Source organism: Ambystoma mexicanum, chromosome 12 (assembly GCF_040938575.1).
Source record: "Ambystoma mexicanum isolate Mex_15411 chromosome 12, UKY_AmexF1_1, whole genome shotgun sequence".
In the NCBI taxonomy this organism is placed as follows: Eukaryota; Metazoa; Chordata; class Amphibia; order Caudata; family Ambystomatidae; genus Ambystoma; species Ambystoma mexicanum.
In genome coordinates, this window is record NC_090936.1 from 622,486,677 (window position 1) to 622,511,439 (window position 24,763).

Sequence of the window (24,763 nt, forward strand, 5' to 3'; positions counted from 1 at the left end):
ATTCTATGTAAACACTGCTGGTCTCGCACCCTCAGCCAGGCGTTTTCCCCAGGCCTAACGCAGCCACATCCGTTCCGGATTAATCCTGCCAGAACGAACACATTCTCCTGATCTCTCAACCACCACACCTACCGATAAGAACCAGCTATTACACGTGTACCGCACGAGCTGCACACATATCCGGTGCACACACGCACCTTTTGACTCTCCCTTCTCTCTCTACTGATCTGAACTTCGGTTCCCAAGGGCGTTCAACCTACCAGCGCCTTCAGACCATACCAATGGTATATAAGGCGCTATATAAGTGCAAAATAACAATAACAATAACAATAACTAATGATTTTGATGTCCTTGGACGGTCACGGACGACATCAACACTACCCAAACAAGCAGGGGGTATCTGAAATGGTTCTATCATACCATATACACACTGCACAAGTTCAAAAAGCAGCACATAAACACATTATATATAATAATAAATAAGCAGTAGAACCTATATATTTAGCACCTCAACCATCCATTTAAATACCATATGTAATAAAATGGATTATACCATAACAAAAAAGATATGCCTCTAACGAAATTACCTCACCGAAACTGCAGAGCTAGAAGCAACAGTAGACCTACACAACACTATGAATACAACTTACCAGAAACTCGTAAGTAAACTTCATTTTTCTTATATATTGCTATAATTTTTGTATGAGGTACAGTACAATTAATATATTTTTGTTTTTCACACAGAAACGTGCAGTACTTTGGAGTGGCTTGAAGAAAATGTTCCACATGAGGAAATGTCTGAAGACAGTGATAATAATGGTAGACACTTCTCTAAATAAGCAAATTAATAACCATTACCTTATATGTACTCAACATATATATATATATATATATATATATATATATATATATATATATATATATATATATATATATATATATATATATATATATATATATATATATATATATATATATTATTTTTAACAGACCATACAAACATTGAAAATATTACACCAAAAGACACATTGGAAAAGACTCTGGAACGCATGGAGCAGAAAATAGACATACTCAAGGAAAATTTCAATGGTTTGAAACAGTTAGTGGAGGACCACATAAAAGAAAAAATTAAATACCATTGTCCCACCTGTACCTCTGCCCCCTCTCCATGTCCCAGTGAACTATCCCCAAACCCTCAACACCAAGGTAAACGTTTTGATGAGACTTCCATTCCTTCATCCCCTCCCATCCATCGTCTCCAAACCCCTAATTTCCCCTGTTTTTGTATCAGTTTCTGCTTCCCCCTCTTTCATAATTTGTGTACATGTATATAATAAAAAAAATGTGATCTTTCTTTTAATGAAATTCTTTGTGTCTTATTTTTTTTTTTAAAGCAGTTAAAATGTCAGCGGACAGCGCGATGTATTAACAAAATGTGGATGTCCTAAGGACACTGCACCTATCCGTACCGTTCGCAACCAAGATGGAACTGTTCGTAGAACACGCGCAGTGTCCGGGATGTCCGTAAATGAACAAAATGGAGGTGTCCTAAGAACACTATACCTGGCTGTTCAGTCTGCAGAACATCTACGCACATGCGCACCACACTCGTAAGTCCTGCGAACATCGCGCCTGTCCGTAACTGTCCGTCTCACTTGTGTCGCACTTTTAATTAGTTTCAGGACCCGAGCACAGTCTGTAGAACACCCGCGCGCATGCGCACGACCGCTCCTGTGCATTTGGTGACCTGCGGACACCCATTCCCTCCGCTGAAGTGTTCCCGACATCATCATGTGACCGCACCCACGCTGAGCATGTGTCCTAAATTGCGGACTCTGTCCGGTTCCCCAACATTTTAAAAGAACTTATTCAGACAATCCAAATTATTTTACAGTAAAAATTCACCATTTCACATGTCCCAGACAATGGCCCTGCCTTTCGACATACTTTTTGTAACTTTTTGAATGCTTTTGAGTGTTCGATATGTTTGCGAGGCGCACCCCTCCACCCCTATAAAAGGCCACATCTGCCTCAGCACCACCCCCAAACCCTCCACCTCCCCAAGTGCCTGCAGAGGGGAACACGCGTGAGGATGTAGAGAACGAGGATGAAGAGAATGAGGTCGAGGAACTCCCTACTATAAGCATTCGCCAGGAGTCTTGGGTGTGGCGGTTGTTTACCGTTTATGGTAACGTACCAAAAGCACGTGCGAACAAGGTCACCTGTAACCAGTGCAATGAGTCGTGGGAGACGTGGCTCGTACAGCTTTGGTACGACATCTATGAAGCGACACCTAACTTCGTTCCACAGTGCGTACATTCGCAAGGTTGTACCTTGTGATAAACGTAGTAGGTTGAGTTCCTCTACAGCATCCTCCGTTTCCACTCCTCTCACCACAAGAGACACTCCTGTGGGAGAGCGTGTCCCTCCAGCTGCTTCACAGGCCATTTGCGATGCTGTTGACCCTTACCTTTCGAGGGTCACAATATTGTGTATGTACTGCGACGCAGTACTATGCAGGAGGGAGAGTTTTCAAAGTGCTTTCGAGACTACGGTCACGGACCACCAGAAGACCTGCTACCTACCTAAATAAGGCCCACCCTACATCTTCCTCTCTCTACCTGCCCTTTCTTATCCCGTGGTTGGTGTCCCGTCCTTACCCTTCTTTTCCCTCCTCTCCTATTGTGTCGTGTGTAAAAAAGCAAAAGAAAATGAAACATCAAAAATAAAAAAAAAGGCTCTTTTCAGAGCCGCCTTTCACAGTTTAAAAATAGAAGTGTCAAATGAACACTACAGGGCCCTGCACATTTTTTAAAAGTCTGCGGACAGTCCTACGATGGATACAATTTTGGGGTGCTGCCCTAGCAAAACCAATTCACTTTTCTCTGGGAGGAAGTGTTGGCTCTGAAAAGAGCCTTTTGGTGGTGTTTTTGTGTGTTTGAAAAACTTGGATTCGTCAAAATCTACTGCAAAATAGATGACTGTAATTCCAAAAAAGGTCGCAATGCATTTTGTAAATTTCTCAGAAACATCTGATTGCCCGCATATGTAAGATGGACTCCATCTCTGCGAAAAATGTATGTGCTACGAAACATATTTTCATTGTGAATAGAGGACATGCCATCACCTCTTAGAAAGGCACAAACAGCCTTATTGACATTGCGCCTCGCTTTCTCCATTTGTGGACCAAATGAAGAAGAACGCAGCCACATTTGTCTTTGCGCAATACGAGAAAAAATTACTTGGAAACATGTCTGTGACCTTCTCAAGTCCTTCTTTCATTGCAAATTGCAAAGAAATTCCAGACACATGTCCTAAACTGTTCCCTCCACAATTAATTATAATTATGTCTGGATGATGCTCTGTCTCTAAAGTAGCACAAAGAGGTACCAAGTCCAGCCACTTCATTCCACGCACTCCATGCCAGTGCACCTCCACATGAGGGAATCCAAGATCTGCAGCTACTCCACAACGTTCTGCATGCACCTCCAACCAATTTATCCATGAGTCTCCCAAAATCCAGATAATCTGTTTTCGAAAACACACAGCCATAGCTATCTGTTCTTCTCTCAGGAAAAAGACGTTCTCACAAAATCTCTCCTTACACAACACACCCACTAAACTTTACTGACCAATCCCTAGCTCTGCTCATTCTCATTTGCATGCCTCTCCACCCCAGAATCTCTGTATGTAATACGCGCTGTCCGCAGACTACCGCCATGTCCGTGGACATATCGAAGATCTGAGCGTGGTGAATGTACATTTAAATAGTGTGCCCTATTTCCCCTTTGAGGTGGGCTCTGAAAAGTTTTTTTTCTTTGCAGATGCCCGACAGACACCTGTTTTGTATTTTTTTTTCTTCTTACTTTACAACTAAAATCTTCACATAACCTTCTCCAAAGCAACCCTTACATTCCAAAACAGCATGGCATTTCCCAAAAATGATAAAGAAACGCCATCTTCAAAATAAGCAGCATTACTCGAATAAATATTCTCATTGTTACAGAAAAACATACCAGCTCTAAGCATGAAAGCACGTATGCCTCGATTGATTGCACACCTAGCAATGTTTTGCTGAGGACAAAAAACAGAACTATTGTCCCATATTGTCCTAGGTAGTAATCCAGAAAAAATGACTTTTGCATTTGGAACAATGTTCATTGCTGCTTGAACCAACTGTTCCAAATCTGCCAACAAAGTAGGGGCACTCAAGTAGCCCAAATGGAAAGCACCATAGTGCAAAACTACCAGATGGGGACTGTTCATCCTACGCTTATCTTCACAAACTTGGAGAATTGCCTCTACATTGCAATCAGGCACAGCGCTCCACACCACCTCCACTCCTTTAACATCGAAATTGTTTGCCGCATGCCTGCATTGAGAAGACTGCTGTAAACCATGGACAAACCTATGTCCGAGCACCAACACCCTGACTTTCTCCACCTCTGCCATCTTCACTACACACACTCTTTCTACACATATCCACAACGTCCGCATCTGATTGGCTGATTTCTCCAGTCCCCTTTCCATACTGGATTTGCTGGAAAACCCTGTATGTGGCACGCCCTACCCGCGGACAGCCGCGGTGTCCGCGCGGCACATACTCTTAGCCAGCCCTTCTATGCTTTCCACATCACTCTCGGTTCCATTCCCTGATTGGATACAGCTAAGCAGTCACACAACCATCCACCAATCACATCCAAGACCTCTACATCTAACTCCATCATCAGAGTTCCGCACTTCAAATGTACTGTTGATCACTCTGAGTACAAGTCTCATATCATTGGAAAGAACCTACTACAAAAACTACTGTACTAGTCTCGAAGATTTCTACTTACAGCTCCATGCATATCCACATGCATGATTACAAACTACAGGTATGCATATTTTATTCAGAGTAAATGTACACCTCTTATGAATCCATATAAACAGAGTAATGCCCCTAAATCTGCATAGCCTATACATACATGCCAACGCTCCCGATTTAAGCGCGAGACTCCCGATTTTTCATTGAAAAATCGCACTATTTTTTACTGTCTCCCGCATAACCTATACATACATGCCAACCCTCCCGATTTAGGTGCGAGAATCCCGATTTTTCATTGAAAAATCGCACCATTTTTTACTGTCTCCCACCTAAATTAATGCTAATCCCAATGCAATCCTATGAGAAAAATAAATGTTCCCGATTGCTGTGGTGAAATCTCCCTCTCAGGTGCTCCCGATTGTTGGCATGTCTACCTATAAGATGAACTTATTCAAATTTTTCCCATCTACTATAATCAACTATCACTTCCAAACCTGTCTGCTATCTACAACAGTTTTAAAAATGAATTTCATGCACTTAAAATTCTACTCATTTGCAAAGCATGTTGAACTAACGTATTGTAAATAAAATATAAAGGCTGCACATAGTCAAATGAAATGCATGCATACACTATGATCAGATATCAAACAAGAATACTCCCACAAAAACATAAAAATCAACGTCTACATTAACATCAGTGCTATAAACACACAACATTACTAACTTCTTTCTTTTACAATTGCAGTGAAGACCACTCTCCTGAAAATCAACAGCAACAAACAAGATATCCGAAGAAACCTGTTCATTCCACAAAAAAAGAGTAAGTACAATACTACCTTAATATTCATACTGTTCCTTAAAGATATTGTGTGGTTCATTCATGTGACTTGAGCACCAAAAAAAACAGCGATTTCTGAACCATTCTGCCCACAAATCCCCATTTATTAAACAGAGATTAGCAGGCAGAATGGCACACACATCACCGTTTTTTGGAACACAAATAACATACTCAACCCTTAAAATGTTAGTACTACAAAACAAAGAACTGTTTTAATTTTATACCATTACGTTTACTATTAATGCTTCTCCTCACCACTAGCTCACTTTCTACAATCCTCTGAACCGCAGTTTAGTAACACACAAATAGAAGAATAGCCTTCCCAACTCATTGTAACTGCCCAATGTACAATCACACACCACCACATACATCTTTTCCATCAAACTCATACACTCATGCACACATGCATTGCAAAACGGACCAACCATACCTTCTTTTTTTTTTCAACAGACCCCAAAGAGTACCTACCAAAAAGCAAGTCCGTAGAAAGCAACGCAGAAATAGAGCAAATGAAAATAAGTGTCCAAAATAAGCATCCATCTCTACCAGAGTTTGTACAAAACGTTCAAACAAAACAGCTAATGCAGTCATTTAGCGAAACAAAACAAGCTTCTAGTACAGAAACTTTGCCTCCACTATCAAAATGTAAAATGAAACAAAAAATGCTTAACTAAAATTCAGCTACCACTACTGCTAAAACTGCTCCTATAAATCTTGATATACTAGCAAGTAACCATACCAAAAAAAGTATTTTAGCTAAAATGTTCCGACACAGAGTCCTTCAGAATCTTATAAAAACAGGACAGAAATCATGCACAACCCTTAAAACCTACCGTAGAAAATTAATCCTAGAAGCTCTCGTAGACAGTGCAATCCTTCGCAAAAGGAAGGTATTTATTTTAGTTTTAAACAGGATGAAACCACTAACAAAACGAACTACTAAACTACAAAACACTTCCCAAAAACAGAATGTCAACAAAAATAACTTCTTAAATATCTGTGGAGGTGAATGGAGTCACACCACGAGCACAGAACCATATTTTAATGAAGAAGCATACAAACAAAACCAAACAAACACAATTGCCATCCATAGCAGTGGACGATGTTATGAACAAATTAATAATACCATAATGGAACAAGAAACACCGCCTACAAAAATATCCCCAGAAAACTCAGAATTACATCTCCATTCGACTGAACCAGATAGTCCAGTATACAAATGGCCATGCAGGTCAATGTGTAACATTCCCAAAAAATCTTTCAAATCTTTACGCCAGTTCCTCAATCCGTATGTGAAAGGTAAGGACAAATTCAAAATGAAAGTGCTGCAAAATATGGATACATGTCCAGTGCGCAAATACACAGGACTACAAGGACATTCATTAGCCTGCATTTCAGGACCTATTTGCAAAAGCACCTTCCACGATATCAAAATGATATCAACACATCATTCAACTATAAGAAATCTAGTGTATAAACTGTACTATGCTAAAAGTCCTGCTTTAGAACTAGCCAATTTAAATAACACTCTTCGACATGGTACACCCAAAGACCTACAAGAAGAAATCAACCGTATCCAGAGAAAATATTTTGGAAGTGAAAGCCACTTCCAAAATGCAATAGCATTACAACGGTTCCATGTAATGATGTTGCCACAAAAATCTCGCCATACAAAAATATCGCCGAAAAATGGCTGTTTTTTGTGGAGACAATATTGCATGGAACATGCGGGGGACACCCCTGCAACCCCCACATTTTTATTTGCCCCTGTCCCCATATATATGGTCACCCAAATAATATCGCCACAACCTTTTCCCGGCGATATTATTTACGGCAACCATATATATGGGGATAATATTACCTGATACCATTACAACAGACTAGCAACAATTCTGCACATGGCAACCTTCTACTACACACATACAAAAAAGAAATACTAAAATTTAAAAGTACACCTGCTGAAGTACCAAACCGTGTGTGTGTGGCCGCAGAACTTTTTACAAAAGTAACACAAAAACTATAACCATTGATCATGTACATCCGAAATGGTTGTAATGTTTGGAGTGTTGTTTGATTAAAATAATAAACATTGTTAAAAAAAAAACACAAAACCTATAGACGTAACATACAAAATAGAAGACAATGAAGATTCCAAATGGTTTGAATTAGCTCTCTACCTTTTAGCAGAAAACAAATACGAAATAACTGACCCCTTAATACTTTGCAGTTACTGCACTACAAAACTTGACAACAACCAAACTCCTTCACATGCTATCACAAATAACTTGGAATTGTTGCCACTACCAAAACCCCTGCAACAACTCAATTTATATGAGAGCATCATAATTCAAACAGTGCACCCATTTCAAGCAATAATACGCCTTCAACCAAAAACAGAAAAATTACCTCACCTGAATTGGTAAAAGGCATTTGTGGCAAAGTGGTTTATTTACCATTAGATCTGACAGAAAATGTGCACACTCTAGGAGTGCAACGTCCAATAGAGCAATCTTTAATTGTCTTAGTAAATGGTGTACCAACAAAAGGCAAAAATATTTGGCAACAACTCGTGGATTTACATAAAGTTAGACAAGCCTTGCAATATCTAAAAGACAATAATGAATACTACAAAGAAATAAATATTGAAGAAAACTTAAGGGAAACAACTGAAATAATTCAAGAGTCACCAGAAACTGGTCAATTTGAAATTCTATCCTGCTACAGTATCCAATATTTTAGACCATTATACAATTCATACATTGCACTCTAATGACACCATAGATGATGCACTAGAAACGCACCAAATGCGACAAACCAAAAGGATCACCAATGAGCATATGGGGAAAAAAGTATTGAAGCACATGCTTTTCCTCTATTTCCTACTGGCAAACGAGGAAGGTACGATGATAGACCCACTCAGATAACAGCATCAGAATACCACTCATTACGAATGTATTCTGAAGATCCCAGATTTAGACAAAATGTGAAATACATATTTCACCTACTCTTTGAAAGTGAACTAGCAACTCTGTTACGGAGTTGCACACATATTGAAATCGGGAACCCACTTTCAAAATGTCAGCTACGCAATTAATACAAAAAGTGCAAGAAAAAGATGAGGTTTTACAATCAAGCATTACAAATCTGTTTGCAAACATGCGTGGTACGAAAGAGTACTGGTTCCGATGTCACGGAGGTGTACGTTGTATTATCAGAAACCTTGGCCCACCCTCTTGGTTTGTTACATTAAGTTGTGCAGAATATGCATGGGAAGATTTACATGATTTCCTACGCATATCAAACAAAAACAAAACAAACATAGATATACTAACACCTGGAGAACTTTGCTCTCTAGATCCTGGTAATATTTCAAGATATTTCCACCATTGTTTCATTGCTATGCTACACTTCATTTGTAATAAAACTGTTCCTCCCCTTGGAGAAGTGCAACACTTCTTTTGGAGAAAAGAATACCAAGCCAGAGGAGCACTACATATCCACATGCTTTTATGGATTAAAGATGCTCCTAAATTTGGTCAGGACAGTGATGCCACTGTTTTGCAGTTCGTCCAAAAATGTCACTTGTGAAATCCCTTCACAAACGAGACATCGTGACCTTCATGCACAAATTGTACAATTTAAAGACACAAATATGGCAAATATTGTCGTCGCAAATACAAAAACAAAGGGAAATACTATACCAAATGCCAGTTTGGTTTCCCTAGACCAGTTACAGAAACGGGTGAAGTAAACAACTTCATGTCTTCAGTTAGACATAGTGTTAAATGTAAATCACCTAAGAACACGTATTACATAAAAAGAACAGAAGAATCAAAATATATCAATGATTACAATGCAATCATTGCCCTCTTATGGAATGCAAACATAGATGTGCAGTACATTGCAGACAATTTCACTGCAGTTGCACGATATGTTAGAGCCTACTTAACAAAAGCAGAAAAAAACAGAGCTTCAAGACCTCTGGATGACCTATCATCAGACAAAACACTATCTCAGAAATTGTACAGCTTGGGCATAAAAATGCTCTCTCATAGAGAATGTGGCTCCTATGAAGCTGCAGATCGTTTAACCGGTACTGCTTTGTATGGAAAATCTGAAAATATAGTATGGTTAAGTCTTGGTCCTGCTAAATCTAGAAAGAGTTCTCAAATCATATGAGGACATGGAAACAATAGCCAAAATGATCCCAACAGCCAAGCCATTTTGAAAAACAATTTACTAGACACATACTACCCGAACAGGAACACCACTTTCGAAACCATGTGTCTATACCACGTAGCCCAAAACTTTGGATACAAAAATAATATAAAACCCGATGAAAAAAAAAGGTAGATATAGAGTGACAGATTGTGAAGGCAGCTTAGTGAAACTTACCAAACTAAGCTTAATTAACCATATCAAATTGTCATTAAAAACTCCTCAACAGAAAGAACTATATTACATGTCTCTGCTACAACTTTTTAAACCATGGAGAAAAGAAGAGATACTAGATAACTATGACTCTTATGAAGACGCTTTCAAAGCAAATGAAAGCACTATCACCAATGTAAACTTTACGCAGTACAAAACAATGTTGCACAATGAACAGCAACACGAAGAACTCCAGGCCCAACTAGATAAGGACACTCCCGACAGTAGTCAACCGGAAGTCAACAGGAAGTCAAGAAACACTGGGACAGCCACTAATAGCAAATGAGGCAGAATTAGCTATGACAGAAGTAGAAAACACCATGTGTCACTATGAAAAAGATACAGAAGACTTAACTGTACTACAATCAAAACTTAACAAAGACCAGAGCACCATTTTTGAAGAAGTAACAAAAGAAATTGCACATGGTGTACAACACGAAAATAAAGAATGTACCTGCCAAAATTACAAACCTATACTACTATACATTGGTGGTGAAGCTGGTTCAGGCAAAACATTCTTAATCAAAATCATCAGCAAGTTCCTTCAACAATTGACAAACAACAAACTGTCAGCTGTTGTAACTGCCCCCACAGGTTTAGCTGCCTACCACATAGGCAGTGTCACTTTGCACTGATTGCTACTCCTTCCAGTAGAACACCAAAACAAATTAGACTATTACAAACTTTCTACAGAAGCTGCAATGGAACTACGCAGAGTGTTAAAACAAATGAAAATGCTACTAATAGATGAAGTGAACATGGTCTCCAACCTAATGTTGGCTTTGATTCACCTCAGATTGCAAGAATTACTTAAAACAAACTACGAAGAGCTCTTTGGAGGAAAACACATTATTGTTTTCGGAGATCTTCTTCAATTGACACCAGTGAAAGGTGAACCTATTTTTAAAACCTTAGGCCACAAACTATGCCGTAAAACTGTTGGCAGCATAGGAAATGTCAACCTTTGGCAACATTTCCAATACAGAGAATTAACAGAAAACATGCGACAATCTGCAAACCTCACTTACGCCAACATTTTAAAAAGTATTCGAGTTGGTGTACTATCTCAAGAAGCACAAGCAATATTAAAAACCTGCACATCCATGCACTTTATGGCGATAACTCATGTGGTACTGATGTCATGGAACAATTAGCGCACAAAAATGTCAATTGTATGTCCTTAATGTCAGCTCTTGCAAGCTGTACCAAATTCAATGAAACAATGTTGAAAGAAGAAATGCAACCAATAATTGAAATTTGTTTCACAGACAAACTGGGCGTACATGGTATGACACTACCCATGTGTCAACAAGCCACAACAAGACTAAATACCTTAGAAAATTCTATCTCCAACACAGCTGGTTTGGAGAAAATATTAAAATTATCCTTAAACTGTACCGTAATGCTTAAACATAACCTTGACGTGGAGCAATGACTAGTTAATGGAGCACTGGGTACTGTTATTGAATTTCAAACATACCCACGTGACAACAACATTCAGTTTGTCAATATTCTCTTTGACAAACTTTCAGAAGTAAAAAGGATAGGGCGCTCAACAGCTCGATTCCTTCTCTTCAAAGACATGTATGTATGCAGAGAACAATTTTCTCTAACTCTAGCATATGCAGTCACCATTCATAAATCCCAAGGTAGACAAAGCATTGATAGATATTGGTAACACAGTCTTTAAAGAAGGCATGAGCTACATAGCACTATCACACTTACGTACACTTGAGTGTCTATTTCTAATCAACTTTGATGCAAGTAAAGTAAACACTGATATTCCTTGCATTTTAGAATACAATAGACTACGTTCACTATACACCCCCCCATCTAAAAACATATCCTGTTCCACAAAAAGGAAAACGTTGTAAAAGAAAACTAATTCAAACAGAAATGCAACAGGATCTGACTGCAAATCCTCCAAAGAGAGTAAAAGAAGCTAATACTTCATCAATTACCACAACCAAAGAAGAACCTATTACTCAAAGTAACTCGGGTACTTCTTCAAAGAAACAACACACACTCCAAAAAAATTACTTGGACACAGAACTATCTGGTCCATTCAAATTTTCAAATATGACTGGTGTAAGTTGCTACGCAAATGTAGCAATGAATATTCTATTTCAATTGCCACCAATTGTTGACAACATTTACTTACACAGTACAGACCATTTGTGTTTGCAAATGTTAGTCCTTCATAGAAACACAACAAACAATCCTGACAATATGTATAGCGTTCATGGAATAAGACAAGAATTGGACTACTGTGCTGGAATGATGAAATTCAATATAAACTCACAAGACGATCTGCAAGAATTTCTAATGTACTTACTACAAATACTGGAAAACAAAAACATACCTATAAATGAATTCTTCCAGATTTCATACATGTGGAAACATACATGCACTCTCTACAAAAATGTAACACAGGAACAAATCCCTAATGAGCGCTTGGTATATGTATCCATACCTAATTGTGAATCTGCTCCATTTCAGCAACATGTACAAAATGCAAACCATGGTAGATTATGTACTACCTGCAATTCAGATAATCGCTCCACCTTACTAATACAAACACATAGTAACTACGTAATACTAATGCTTCTACGTTACAATGCAGATGGTACCAAAAACAACTGCAAGCTGGCTGGATTCACACACGGTCAAGTATCACTTGGTAAAAAAACCTTCACAACACTAGGTATAATCTACCACGCAGGAGCCACAACCAATGCAGGTCACTACACTGCATATATAAAAAAGAAATGTGGATGGTTTGAATCTAATGATATTACCATTACTCTAAAGCAGAGATTACCAGCAAATCTTACAAACACTTATTTAATCTTCTTAAAACCAAAATTTAACAACTAATCGGTACTTCAACATTAACAAAAATTCAATTAAAAAACTATAAACTGTTGAATACGCCAACAGGTATCTAACTGGCCCAAGATTCTATAACAACCAAACAGATAAATGAATACCACTAAATTATAACAAAAAATAGACAGAATACGCCAACAGGTATCTAACTGCTCCAAAAATGTGCAACAAGCCAACAGATGGAACATTAGCCAGAAACAACAAGTGAACACTGAAAACAAACAAATAGACTGTAGCATAACAAAAAAAGGTTTTTTTTAATCCGACATGGATTTTTTTTGCACAGACCCAATGATTTGAAAAACAAACACAGAAACTGAGCAAATTGCACAGTACACTGGTTTGTAAACTAAATATGAAGGTTGAAAAAAATCTGAAATGTCTATTATGGAATGTAATAAGTCTCTATAAAATACATACACTAACATGCTCTTTTCTTTTATCACAGAAATTGAAAAAGAATATTTACTCCATTTACCAAACTCATGAAAAAATGTATCCAATCTCAACAAATCAAATAGTAAGTATAGTTTAATAGAACGCATAAATACTGCAGCATAACAGAACCATTGAAGCAAACATCTAACCATACATCACAATACAAAATGTTCACTTCCATGGATATGTTATACTACAGTGTTTGTTACCAAACTCTACAATCTTAATGACATGACGTAGCCAAAACTTCACATACAAACTATACAAATCAAACAGTACAGAAACTGTAGATTTCAAACATTTGATAGATATTCGATTATATGGGTGTGATCTATGAGTGTGATATGCTGCGGTGGTTGTGGCCAGGGCCTAGAGTCTTGGGTGTATGGCCTACGGCCTGCGGCCATGCACCCAAGACTCTAGGCCCCGACCACAACCACCGCAGCATATCACACCCATGTTGCCTTATAACTTCAGTACTTATAATTTAGGTACTCTAAGCCCTGGCCACAACCACTGCAGCATATCACACCCACAACCACTGCAGCATATCACACCCATGCTGGCTTAGAACTTCAGTGCTTATAACTTCGGTCCTGGTTGCATGGCCTTTGGCCATGCACCCAAGACTCTATGCCCTGGCCACAACCACCGCAGCATATCACATCCATAGACTACACCCATAGACTCAAACATTTGAGTGATCTATGGGTGTGATATGCTGCGGTGGTCGTGGCCAGGGCCTAGAGTCTTGGGTGTATAGCCTACGGCCTTTGCCCATGCACCCAAGACTCTAGGTCCTGCTACTATCACAGCAGCAGACCACAACCACTGCACCATATCACACCCATGCTGCCTTATAACTTCAGTGCTTATAACTTCAGTCTTGGGTGCAGGGCCTTCTAGGCCCTGCCCACAACCACCTGATATTCTATTCTATGGGTGTGATATGCTGTGGTGGTTGTAGCCAGGGCCTAGAGTCTTGGGTGTATGGCCTTCGGCCTGCGGCCATGCACCCAAGACTCTAGGCCCTAGCCACAACCACCGCAGCATATCACACCCATGGTGGCTTATAACTCCGTATCACACCCATAGAATCAAACATTTTAACTGCGGCATATACTCAATTTTAATGTCCGATGACACTACGCGTGTCCTTAGAATAGTTTCAACTTGCCTGCGCACAGCACGGACGGGAATACTATCCTTAGGACACCCCTCATACTCACTAATTACAAACATCCCAGACAGCGTGGGCATGGCGAATACATCAGTAGCACCTGACACGTAAACAAATACAGGATTTCACCCATCTCTTACTCCCTAAACCTCCCCAAGCACTCTTGCACACCAAAACACTCCCCAAAACTGCATTTCGCCTCTGTTCGCCGTCTGCTGTCGGCGGATCCAAGATGGCAGGCGCATCGGAACAATCTGACGCACATCACGCCTCACTCCAGCCAATCGGCGGACACGTTGCATGTCCGCGGACATGACGCGAGCCAATTAGCCAATCGGTGTCCAGCCCGCGGAGTAAACAGGGAAGTGTCTCCGCGGAGCGGACATAGATATCACAAATTTTTTTTAGACCTACTTTTTGATTGTTATAATGAAAACTACTGGACTGATTTTCACCAGATTTACAAAAGCATGCTTTCGGGACCAAGCCCCTGCTCCTGCCGCAAATTTGGTGAAAATTTGTCCAGTGGTTTGGGCTGTAGGCATGCACAAAGTTTTTTTCCCCCATTCAGTCTATGGGAAAAAAATACATTTTGGGACCCCCCTATTACTCCCCCCTACCCCCCGGATCAAACCTCACCAAACTTTGCTCAAACATTGAGATTGGGCCATATACTGTTTCTACAAAGTTTAAGAATTCGTCCAGGGGGAGCCCAAAAAGTGCTCTTCCTTTGGAAGCAGCAATTTAACAGGAACCACCTCTTGGTGGCCCCGTAGAACCTGCAGATGCCATACATGTACCTATTTCTAACTTCATTGTTTCATTATTAGAAATTAAGGCCAAATATGATGAAGAGAAGGGGTTCCGTGCAGCAGCAGAAGAAAGATTGACCAGCCTTGTTAAAGATCTACAGAAAGAGATGAATGCAGTACACGACTTAAAAGCGGAACTGGTAACACAAATATTTTCTTTACATGTAAAAGTTCTTGCAGAGTATGTTGTTTATAAAGTAGCTATTTATGCTTGCTTGACTTATCTCCTTTGTGGAGCTTGTATCTGTCCACTCAAATGTATGCAATTGGAAACTAACTTGAGAACGCTTGCTGGCAAAACTCTGTGAAGTGTCCCAATTCTTTAGCTTACCACTTTATGTGCGTTCCTATGCATACAAAATTGTTGACGCCACAGTTTTTGTAAAGAAATATGCCTTTGTATCGTTCCTGCAGAGGTCTGGCTATGAAATCTGAACTGTTGCATGCAATGGCCTTATTTTTTTTATTTTTTTATACAGTTGTCAACATGAAAAGGGAGGATTTTGCCCTTAATATTGCACAGCCATATTTAAAGTCCTGTGCCAGATAGTGTAGCTATTGACTAGACTAGATCCAGTATCACACTTTATTTTTTTTTTATTTTTTACAAATGACATTGAACCAGCAGTTTTGAAGAATACAATCTAAGATGACAATTCTCCTTCTAAGATTGTAAGTGCATGACTAGGTTCCCCCTGTGCTGATATAAATTTAAAGCACAGCATATTCTTAAATCGATGTGCAAAGTTAGCAAGGCATCGCATTAACAATACATGAATGAGAATTGCGTGGTCTGAGTGCAGCTGTGAGTGCAGTCTGCCTGGAGCGGCAAGGAACTTTGGTGCACAACCCGTCGTCGTTGTGGGTCTTTCTTTTGTCTGCTACACTAGCATAGAAAATGCGCGTAGTGCGGCAGTGATTGCACTCTGCCGCTGTCAGCAGCTGGAGGCAGAATGTAGAATCATTTCAATTTGGTGAAGGTACGAAAATGTCAATACTACTGATATTTTGACACAATGCCTTCTAAATGCACCAAATACCATTTAAGAAGCCAGTGGGCCCCCACAGGTATGCTCCCCTCCGCTTCTCACCTACAATCAGAAAGGGATGCAACCCAACACTAATCGACAATTATGATCCCTCAGCCCTATTAATGGAACTGATAACTGTTGGAGTAGACTAGTTCCAAAACAAACACCATTGTGTATTTTTTCACACCGAATACCCAGGTATTGAGGGACGTGCCCCAGTCTGGCTACTATCCATCTGCTAATATTATGCCACTGTCACTGCTCAATCTATCAGCAACCCTATTCAGGAGGGTAGATTTGATAGAAAATGGGGTGATGGAAATATCCTCTTCCAAAAACATGCTTGGTCAGGTGTTTTCATATGTCTAAACACTCAGTGATGATATCAAGCCTCACATTTTCTCCACTATTAAAATCCCCACAACTGACATATTTATGTTCCCATTTGGGGAGCACTGCATCTATAACCAGCACGCCAAAACTTGATCAAAATTTCAATGTAGCGGAACTGTCCACTCTGGGTCCTACTTTGTTCTTAGATCCCTTGTAAGGATCGCAAATAATCTAGGGGAAAATTTGAATTCTCAGGCCTCAGCTATAGTAAAACTCTAACAGTCAGTGGATGAAATAAAAATGATTTTAATAACAAATGGGAATCCTAAACTACAATCACAATGCTCTAATCTTAAAGCATGTGTCAATTCTGAAGATCTCTGCCCTAGAGACAGGAGCGCTCTTATCGCTGGACCAAAAAATTGTCTCGGTTGCAAATTTGCTGAATTCTTAAGTTCTCTTAATTTACTCATGAACTGAAACCACACAACCAGTCAGCAAAGAACCTATGAAGATAACGTCATCAGATTTCCCACATTTGTTACATTCTCCATACATGGTCAATAATGAAGTACACAAAGAATGTAAAACAAGGAAACAAAGAAACTAATCGGAATGAAAGGCAAGATTTAAATAATCTTCAAGAGCTTTTCTCCATAATATATGAAATTTTGCATGAAAGGAGAAAAAGGTTGAAGTAGTTACGGATGAAGTATCTGTTGGAAATATTGCAGACACAGTGCCCACCACCAAAAACAAAACAAAAAAGGCAAAACCAGTGGAAACCGATGTGGGGTCAATTTTGCCATTTCTCTCAAGAACTACAATTCAAGAATCTGAAGAGCGGCTCAGCTCTTATGCCAAGAAAGTTACTAATCATGCTCTAGTAGTAGGAGAGGGATGCGTAAAACTCCAAAATCAAAACCTTAGACAGTGGCACAAATTCCCAGAGAAAGCAATTGATAAAAATAATAAGAAATGTCATAAACCACCCTAAGAGGACTATTGTTGCTACAACAAGGACCCACAACATCACAAGGAGATCTTAAACAATGTCTAATAATGAACTACTGTGGTTGGGTCTGGTTGCAATATTTCTTGCAAAAAGTAACTTTATTTTAAATAGAAATCATTTCTTCGTATTAATCAGAAACATTCTCTAAGAGCATTTGAGTCTCATGACTTTGAACTGGTAGAACGTATGGAGGATGACAGATTGGACAAGATAATTTACATTTGAAATCACGATTGGTGCATAATATGATGTTAGCTGAAGCAGAATCATTTATGTCACTGGGTTATCAATTAAGGATACAAAATAAATGTGGGACAAAGCATATGCAGGTTAGGCACCCATGTGCGTCTATTAAAATGCTATCACAGAAATCATATGACGGTAATAACTTTGATGTCTATACTAACATTTTAGAAGATGGGCACAATAAATTAAATGATTGGCCATGGCTCCCTGGCACGCTCATTTTAGACCAAATGGAGGGCATGAACATGTAATATTGAATTTGGCGATAATCTGGCCATCTTGTTGTGGAATACCAGGGGTCATACTAGAAAATGCAAAAAAGAAATTGCACACCCTATATTATAAATAAGTTGTTAGTCTCTGTTAAAAAAATTCAAAGCTCCAATGGCTTGTTCAGTAGTTAAGTACTCTTTAGAGGTGCGGGGGAGAAAACCAACAACCTCGGTATCAAAGGTCAGTAATATAATGAAAAAACATGGAATTCCTATTAGTAATAGGAACTCCCGTCCCCTGCACACCTCTTAATATTGGAAACCAGATCCAACCAAAATTTAAATGTCATCATTTTCACTAGTTTGTTTTTTGGAACAGCTAAATTCGTAAATCATTTTGTTTTGTAATTCTTAATTAGAAAGCAAGTTTCAATAGACACAGTATTATAAGAAAATTATTATTTTATCCACATGATATTTTTAGTGCTTATTTTCAACAAAAATTAGAGTTCAGTTCACTCATGGTTACATAAAATACAAAATATTCTTGATATGGAGCTCTACACGTTTCAAGAGTATGCCTCTCTTCTTCAGGAGCAATAACTATTTCATTAAACACAGTATTTCCTAATAATGATAATTCAGCAATCCTCTAAGTAAATATACATTTCAACAAATAATTTCTCTTCCAAACACAAAACAGTGTTTTTCTTTTCTTTAGGACTTCAATTGTCCATTTCGATGTGGAATGATGGAAACGTCATCTTATGAAACAGTTCTCATATGTTCTGAAAATAATAGTGATATGTGTATTAGAAAATGGTTAGATCAAATCATCACTATGATGTTACAAGTATAAGTATCCTTATTCCTACCTGAGTATTGTTGTCAAGTCCTGTGTGTTTCCAGATTCTGTAATGCACCGTGTGTCAACGTGTTTATCCACCGTAATACCTAGTCAGCTTACATTCTATATAAGGTATAATATGTGTCACTATTTCATTGTTGTTTTTCATAAGAATACAGTCGGGAGTACTCTTCGTTCATGCCTCTAGGTTCTAAGGCATCTAATTTGTGTACCCAGAACATTTCTGTAAGGGATAGGATTTGTTGGAGGTTCCCTCCTCTGGCTGGTCGTGTAATGATTTCAAGAACAACAAATTATAGTTGTGAAATTGTATGTTTGTGATCTCTAAAATGTCTTGTAACCAGTGACTTCAAATTTCCTGTTCTTATGTTGGACTTATGTTCCGAGATGCGGTCTTTCACCTGTCTCAGCGTCTGGCCAACGTAATATTTGCCACATGGGCAGATTAGACCATATATTACACATTTGTTCTCACAGGTGGCAAAGTGTTGCAAGTTGATCTTCTGACCTGTGTATGGATGTCTGATTATTGGACCTTTTTGGACATTGTTACACTGGCTACAGTTTAAACATGGACATGTTCCTTTTTTTGTTTCAACAATAACCGTTGTTGTGTTGTACTTGTTCTCTCTGCCTTTACCAATGAGTCCCGTAAATTTCTTCCTCTTGTGTAGGCCATTAGCGGAGGTGTTGGGAACAAAGTACAGAGTTGTGGGTCCAATCTAGTAATTTTCCAATTTTTGTGCAATATCCTTTTAATTTGTGTACTTTTTGTGGAGTATTGTGACAGGTAGATCAGTGGAGGATTATCCTCGTCTTGTTTAGTTTTTTGAATCAGAAGATCTGATCTGTTTTTTAATTGGCACTTCTCTTTAGCTTCTGTTAGAATTTTTTTCTGGGAATCCTCTCTCTTCAAATCGTAGAATCAATTCTCTCTCTGCTTCCGCATATGTATTTTCATTTGAGACAATCCGTTTGATTCTTTGCAATTGGCTTAGAGGTAAATTGTTTTTCAGGTGTTGAGGGTGATGACTCGTGAAGAATAAACTGTTATTCACATCAGTGGGTTTCCTGTAAACCGTTGTTTGAAATTTCCCATTTTCTGGGTAGATCTTTGTATCTAGGAAATGTACTGCCGGTGTTCCAATTTCAAGGGTAAATTTAATACGGCTGTTACATGAATTCAGGTATACAATGAAACTTCCCAATTCTTCTGTTGTGCCTCTCCATATTGCAAACACGTCATCAATATAACGTCGCCACATTATCAGTTTATCTGACCATCTTGGATTTTCTAGAACATGCTGAGTTTCAAAATAAAACATAAAAGTATTTGAAATCTAAAGTAATTGTTGTAAAGAATCATCTTGGCAAGTTGAATAGCAAAAGGTTTATTGGATGGAAAAAAAGGTACCTGGATAAGTTACTTCAACCAATTATTCAAGCAACATCAACTTATCTAAGAGATACCACTCACCTATTGAATATTCTGAACATGCTAGATCAAGTTGAAGAGAACTGGATACTGTTCACACTTGATGTACAATCTTTATACACATCAATCCCGCATGAAGGAGGACTGGAAGCTCTAGAATGGCTGTTACTCCAACAAGAATTTTTTCCATCCAATAAAACTTTTGCTATTCAACTTGCCAAGATGATTCTTTACAACAATTACTTTAGATTTCAAGGTCAATATTACTTACAGATATCAGGAACTTCAATGGGGGTAGCCATGGCCCCGGCATATGCAAATACTTTTATGTTTTATTTTGAAACTCAGCATGTTCTAGAAAATCCAAGATGGTCAGACAAACTGATAATGTGGCAACGTTATATTGATGTTTTTGCAATATGGAGAGGCACAACAGAAGAATTGGGAAGTTTCATTGTATACCCGAATTCATGTAACAGCCATATTAAATTTACCCTTGAAATTGGAACACCGGCAGTACATTTCTTAGATACAAAGTTCTACCCAGAAAATGGGAAATTTCAAACAACGGTTTACAGGAAACCCACTGATGTGAATAACAGATTAGTCTTCACGAGTCATCACCCTCAACACCTGAAAAACAATGTACCTCCAAGCCAATTGCAAAGAATCAAACGGATTGTCTCGAATGAAAATACATATGCGTAAGCAGAGAGAGAATTGATTCTACGATTTGAAGAGAGAGGATTGCCAGAAAGAATTCCAACAGAAGCTAAAGAGAAGTGCCAATTAAAAAACAGATCAGATCTTCTGATTCAAAAAACTAAACAAGACAAGGATAATCCTCCACTGACCTACCTGTCACAATACTCCACAAAAAGTACACAAATTAAAAGGATATTGCACAAAAATTGGAAAATTACTAGATTGGACCCACAACTCTGTACTTTTTTCCCAAAACCACCACCGCTAAAGGCCTACACAAGAGGAAGAAATGTACGGGACTCATTGGTAAAGGCAGAGAGAACAAGTACAAAACAACAACGGTTATTGTTGAAACCAAAAAAAGGAACATTTCCATGTTTAAACTGTATCCAGTGTAACAATGTCAAAAAAGGTACAATAATCAGACACCCATACACAGGTCAGAAGGTCAACTTACAACACTTTGCCACCTGCGAGAACAAATGTGTAATATATGGTCTAATCTGCCCATGTGGCAAATATTACGTTGGCCAGACGCTGAGACGGGTGAAAGACCGCATCTCGGAACATAAGTCCAACATAAGAACAGGAAATTTGAAGTCACCGGTTACAAGACATTTTAGAGATCACAAACATACAATTTCACAACTCAAATTTGTTGTTCTTGTAATCATTACACGACCAGCCAGAGGAGGGAACCTACAACAAATCCTATTCCATAGAGAAATGTTCTGGGTACGCAAATTAGATGCTTTGAACGAAGAGTACTCTTTGACTGTATTCTTATGAAAAACAACAATGAAATAGTGAGATGACTAGCACGTATTGCTGTGGAAACGTTGATTGATGTTCCCTTGAATTTTCCCTTATTATCAATATTTGTTTTTATACCTGCCTTTATATTCATTTTCATATTGTTGTATAAGTAATAATCAAGGTGAAATGATGCGCAATAATGGAAAGACAGCTTATTAAACTACACATTGGTGAAACAAAACGAACATTTAATGTGTGTTGAGATACCATCCATTATAAAAGACTACAATTCCCAGAATTACCTCTATATACACTATTAGATATAGATACCTCTTGACTACAAATAAACTCATGCCCGTAAGTGCTTCCAGACATATCCACTCGTTGAACATTACTATTCCCAACAGCTAGAGGTTTTTAACCACACGAGTTTGGTGTGGGACAAAATGTGCCACAAAGTGAGAGATTGAAATGTCTTTGTAGGTCCGTGGGCACTACAACTCCCAGAAGTCTAGGACATTACGTAACGGAGATCATATGTCACATGACAGTAAATCACACGTCACATGACTTTAAATAATCATAGATAGCGAGTGAAAGGTGTGTTACCCGCGAGAAAGCTGTAGGACAAGTCTTTTGAGGTGAGGAAATCATTCATATATCTTTTTGAGGCGAGGAAATCACTGACATAGGTAAGAATGTGGATGGACCAGCATCTAAAAATGAGTAATATGTAGTTGATCATTCAAAACACTTACACTCGTTATTCTTCGTGTAGATTTTTCGGGAACCAACTGGAAATGACTTCTGTGCTGGGATTGTTAACATCGCTATTACCCGATACTACAGCAACACAAAAGTAACACACTGACTTTTGAATTTAAATTTGTAGAATTGGAAAAGCGTCTTTATAGCCTGACACATATTATACCTTATATAGAATGTAAGCTGAGTAGGTATTACGGTGGATCAACACGTCGACACACGGTGCATTACAGAATCTGGAAACACACAGGACTTGACAACAATACTCAGGTAGGAATAAGCATACTTATCCTTCTAACACCATAGTGACGATTTGATTTAACCATTATCTAATACACATATCACTATTATTATTTTCAGAACATATGAGAACTGTTTCATAAGATGACGTTTCCATCATTCCACATCGAAATGGACAATTGAAGTCCTAAAGAAAAGAAAAACACTGTTGTTTTGTGTTTGGAAGAGAAATTATTTGTTGAAATTTATATTTAATTGGAGGATTGCTGAATTATCATTATTAGGAAATACTGTGTTTAATGAAATAGTTATTGCTCCTGAAGAAGAGAGGCATACTCTCAAAACGCGTAGAGCTCCATATCAAGAATGTTTTGTATTTTATGTAACTGAGTGAACTGAACTCTGATTTTTGTTGAAAATAAGCTCTAAAAATATCATGTGGATAAAATAATAATTTTCGTATAATACTGTGTCTATTGAAACTTGCTTTCTAATTAAGAATTACAAAACAAAATGATTTACAAATTTAGCTGTTCCAAAAAACATAAACTAGTGAAAATGATGACATTTATTAAAATTTTGGTTGGATCTGGTTTCCAATATTAAGAGGTGTGCAGGGGACGGGAGTTCCTATTACTAATAGGAATACCAGGGGTCATGCCATGCCCACTTGTTTAAGCCACATGTTTCATTTCCCTGTCTAAAGAACTTTGATATTATTTTCCTGCAGGAAGTGTGGCTGCTCGAAACTCCATACCTAGACTGCTTTATCACCATATTACAAAAAGCTCAACAGGGCCATCATAGACCATTCAGGGGCCTGATTACCGCAATTAGGAATTCCTTAGGAGCTAGGACAGTTAATTCACAGGATGCATGCTTTGGTATCTGAGAAACCTGGGGTTGTTCTCACTCTTAAACCCCTTAGATCGTCTGCGCAGGCGGCCAGGGAAAAACCATCGCTTTTGGATCCTGACCCTGGGGACGGAGAAGCAAGGGTGGATCACATGGGTGGAGGGTCCTTGAGGATTGGGTGTGGGATGGCCTCAGGCGAGACATGGAATCCCCCTTTTCCTAGTGATGAACAAGCTAACCCTCCCCTGAGTGTTATGGGTTATTTTAACTCTGCTCCCCTCAATTCACCATATGGGACACTTCACAGTACTGAGACAAGTAAGAGGCAATTGAGAGTAATGAACACCACACACTTTCACCACTTTGGTACTGGGATGAAGAAGTTGCCTGCAAGGTGGTGTGACAGTCAGGCATGTCCCCCTAATCATGGCTCGGCAAAGCTGATTGAGAGAGCCCACCTTCAACCTGTTAGAGGGTTGCAGGTGTATAAAAGGAGGTGATCAGCCGGGCACCTTGTTGGAAGAGAGGCGAGCCATTGGAGGAAACTACTGTGGGAAGGTCTGTGGTGCACAGCATGCCAAGAGGCTGGGGACTGCAAGGAGAGGTGGTCTGGGACAGCCTGACGTGGGAGCAGGAGCTCCGTGTAGCAGACTGGCGGTGGATAAGGCAGTCGGGTGGAAAGGCTGGCCCTTTCCCTTTCAATCAAAGTGCTTGTTCCCCATAGCCGAGAAGCCGGCTGAGGGGTTATGGAGCAGATGTTGCACCCCTGGCAGCAGAAGTGAAGTGAACCTTCATAGCTCAACGAGGACAGACAAAGCCCTTTCTTTTGTGAGCTTTAAACTGTGATAAAATACAAGTCTTTGGAAAAGGAACCCTGAGACCTTATGATCCTTTCGTTTGTGTGTGT

General features: G+C 38.9%; 1 protein-coding gene across 4 annotated transcripts in view; it reads left to right on the forward strand.

The window, feature by feature from the left end:
• EEA1 (early endosome antigen 1) overlaps positions 1 to 24,763 on the forward strand; it is a 1,786,886-nt gene that overhangs the window by 392,493 nt on the left and 1,369,630 nt on the right. For all 4 annotated transcript variants that reach the window (XM_069629072.1, XM_069629073.1, XM_069629075.1 and 1 more), the window contains one exon: positions 15,414 to 15,535. In XM_069629072.1, coding sequence (XP_069485173.1) covers positions 15,414 to 15,535 — 122 coding nt within the window. The remainder of the gene's footprint in view (positions 1 to 15,413; positions 15,536 to 24,763) is intronic.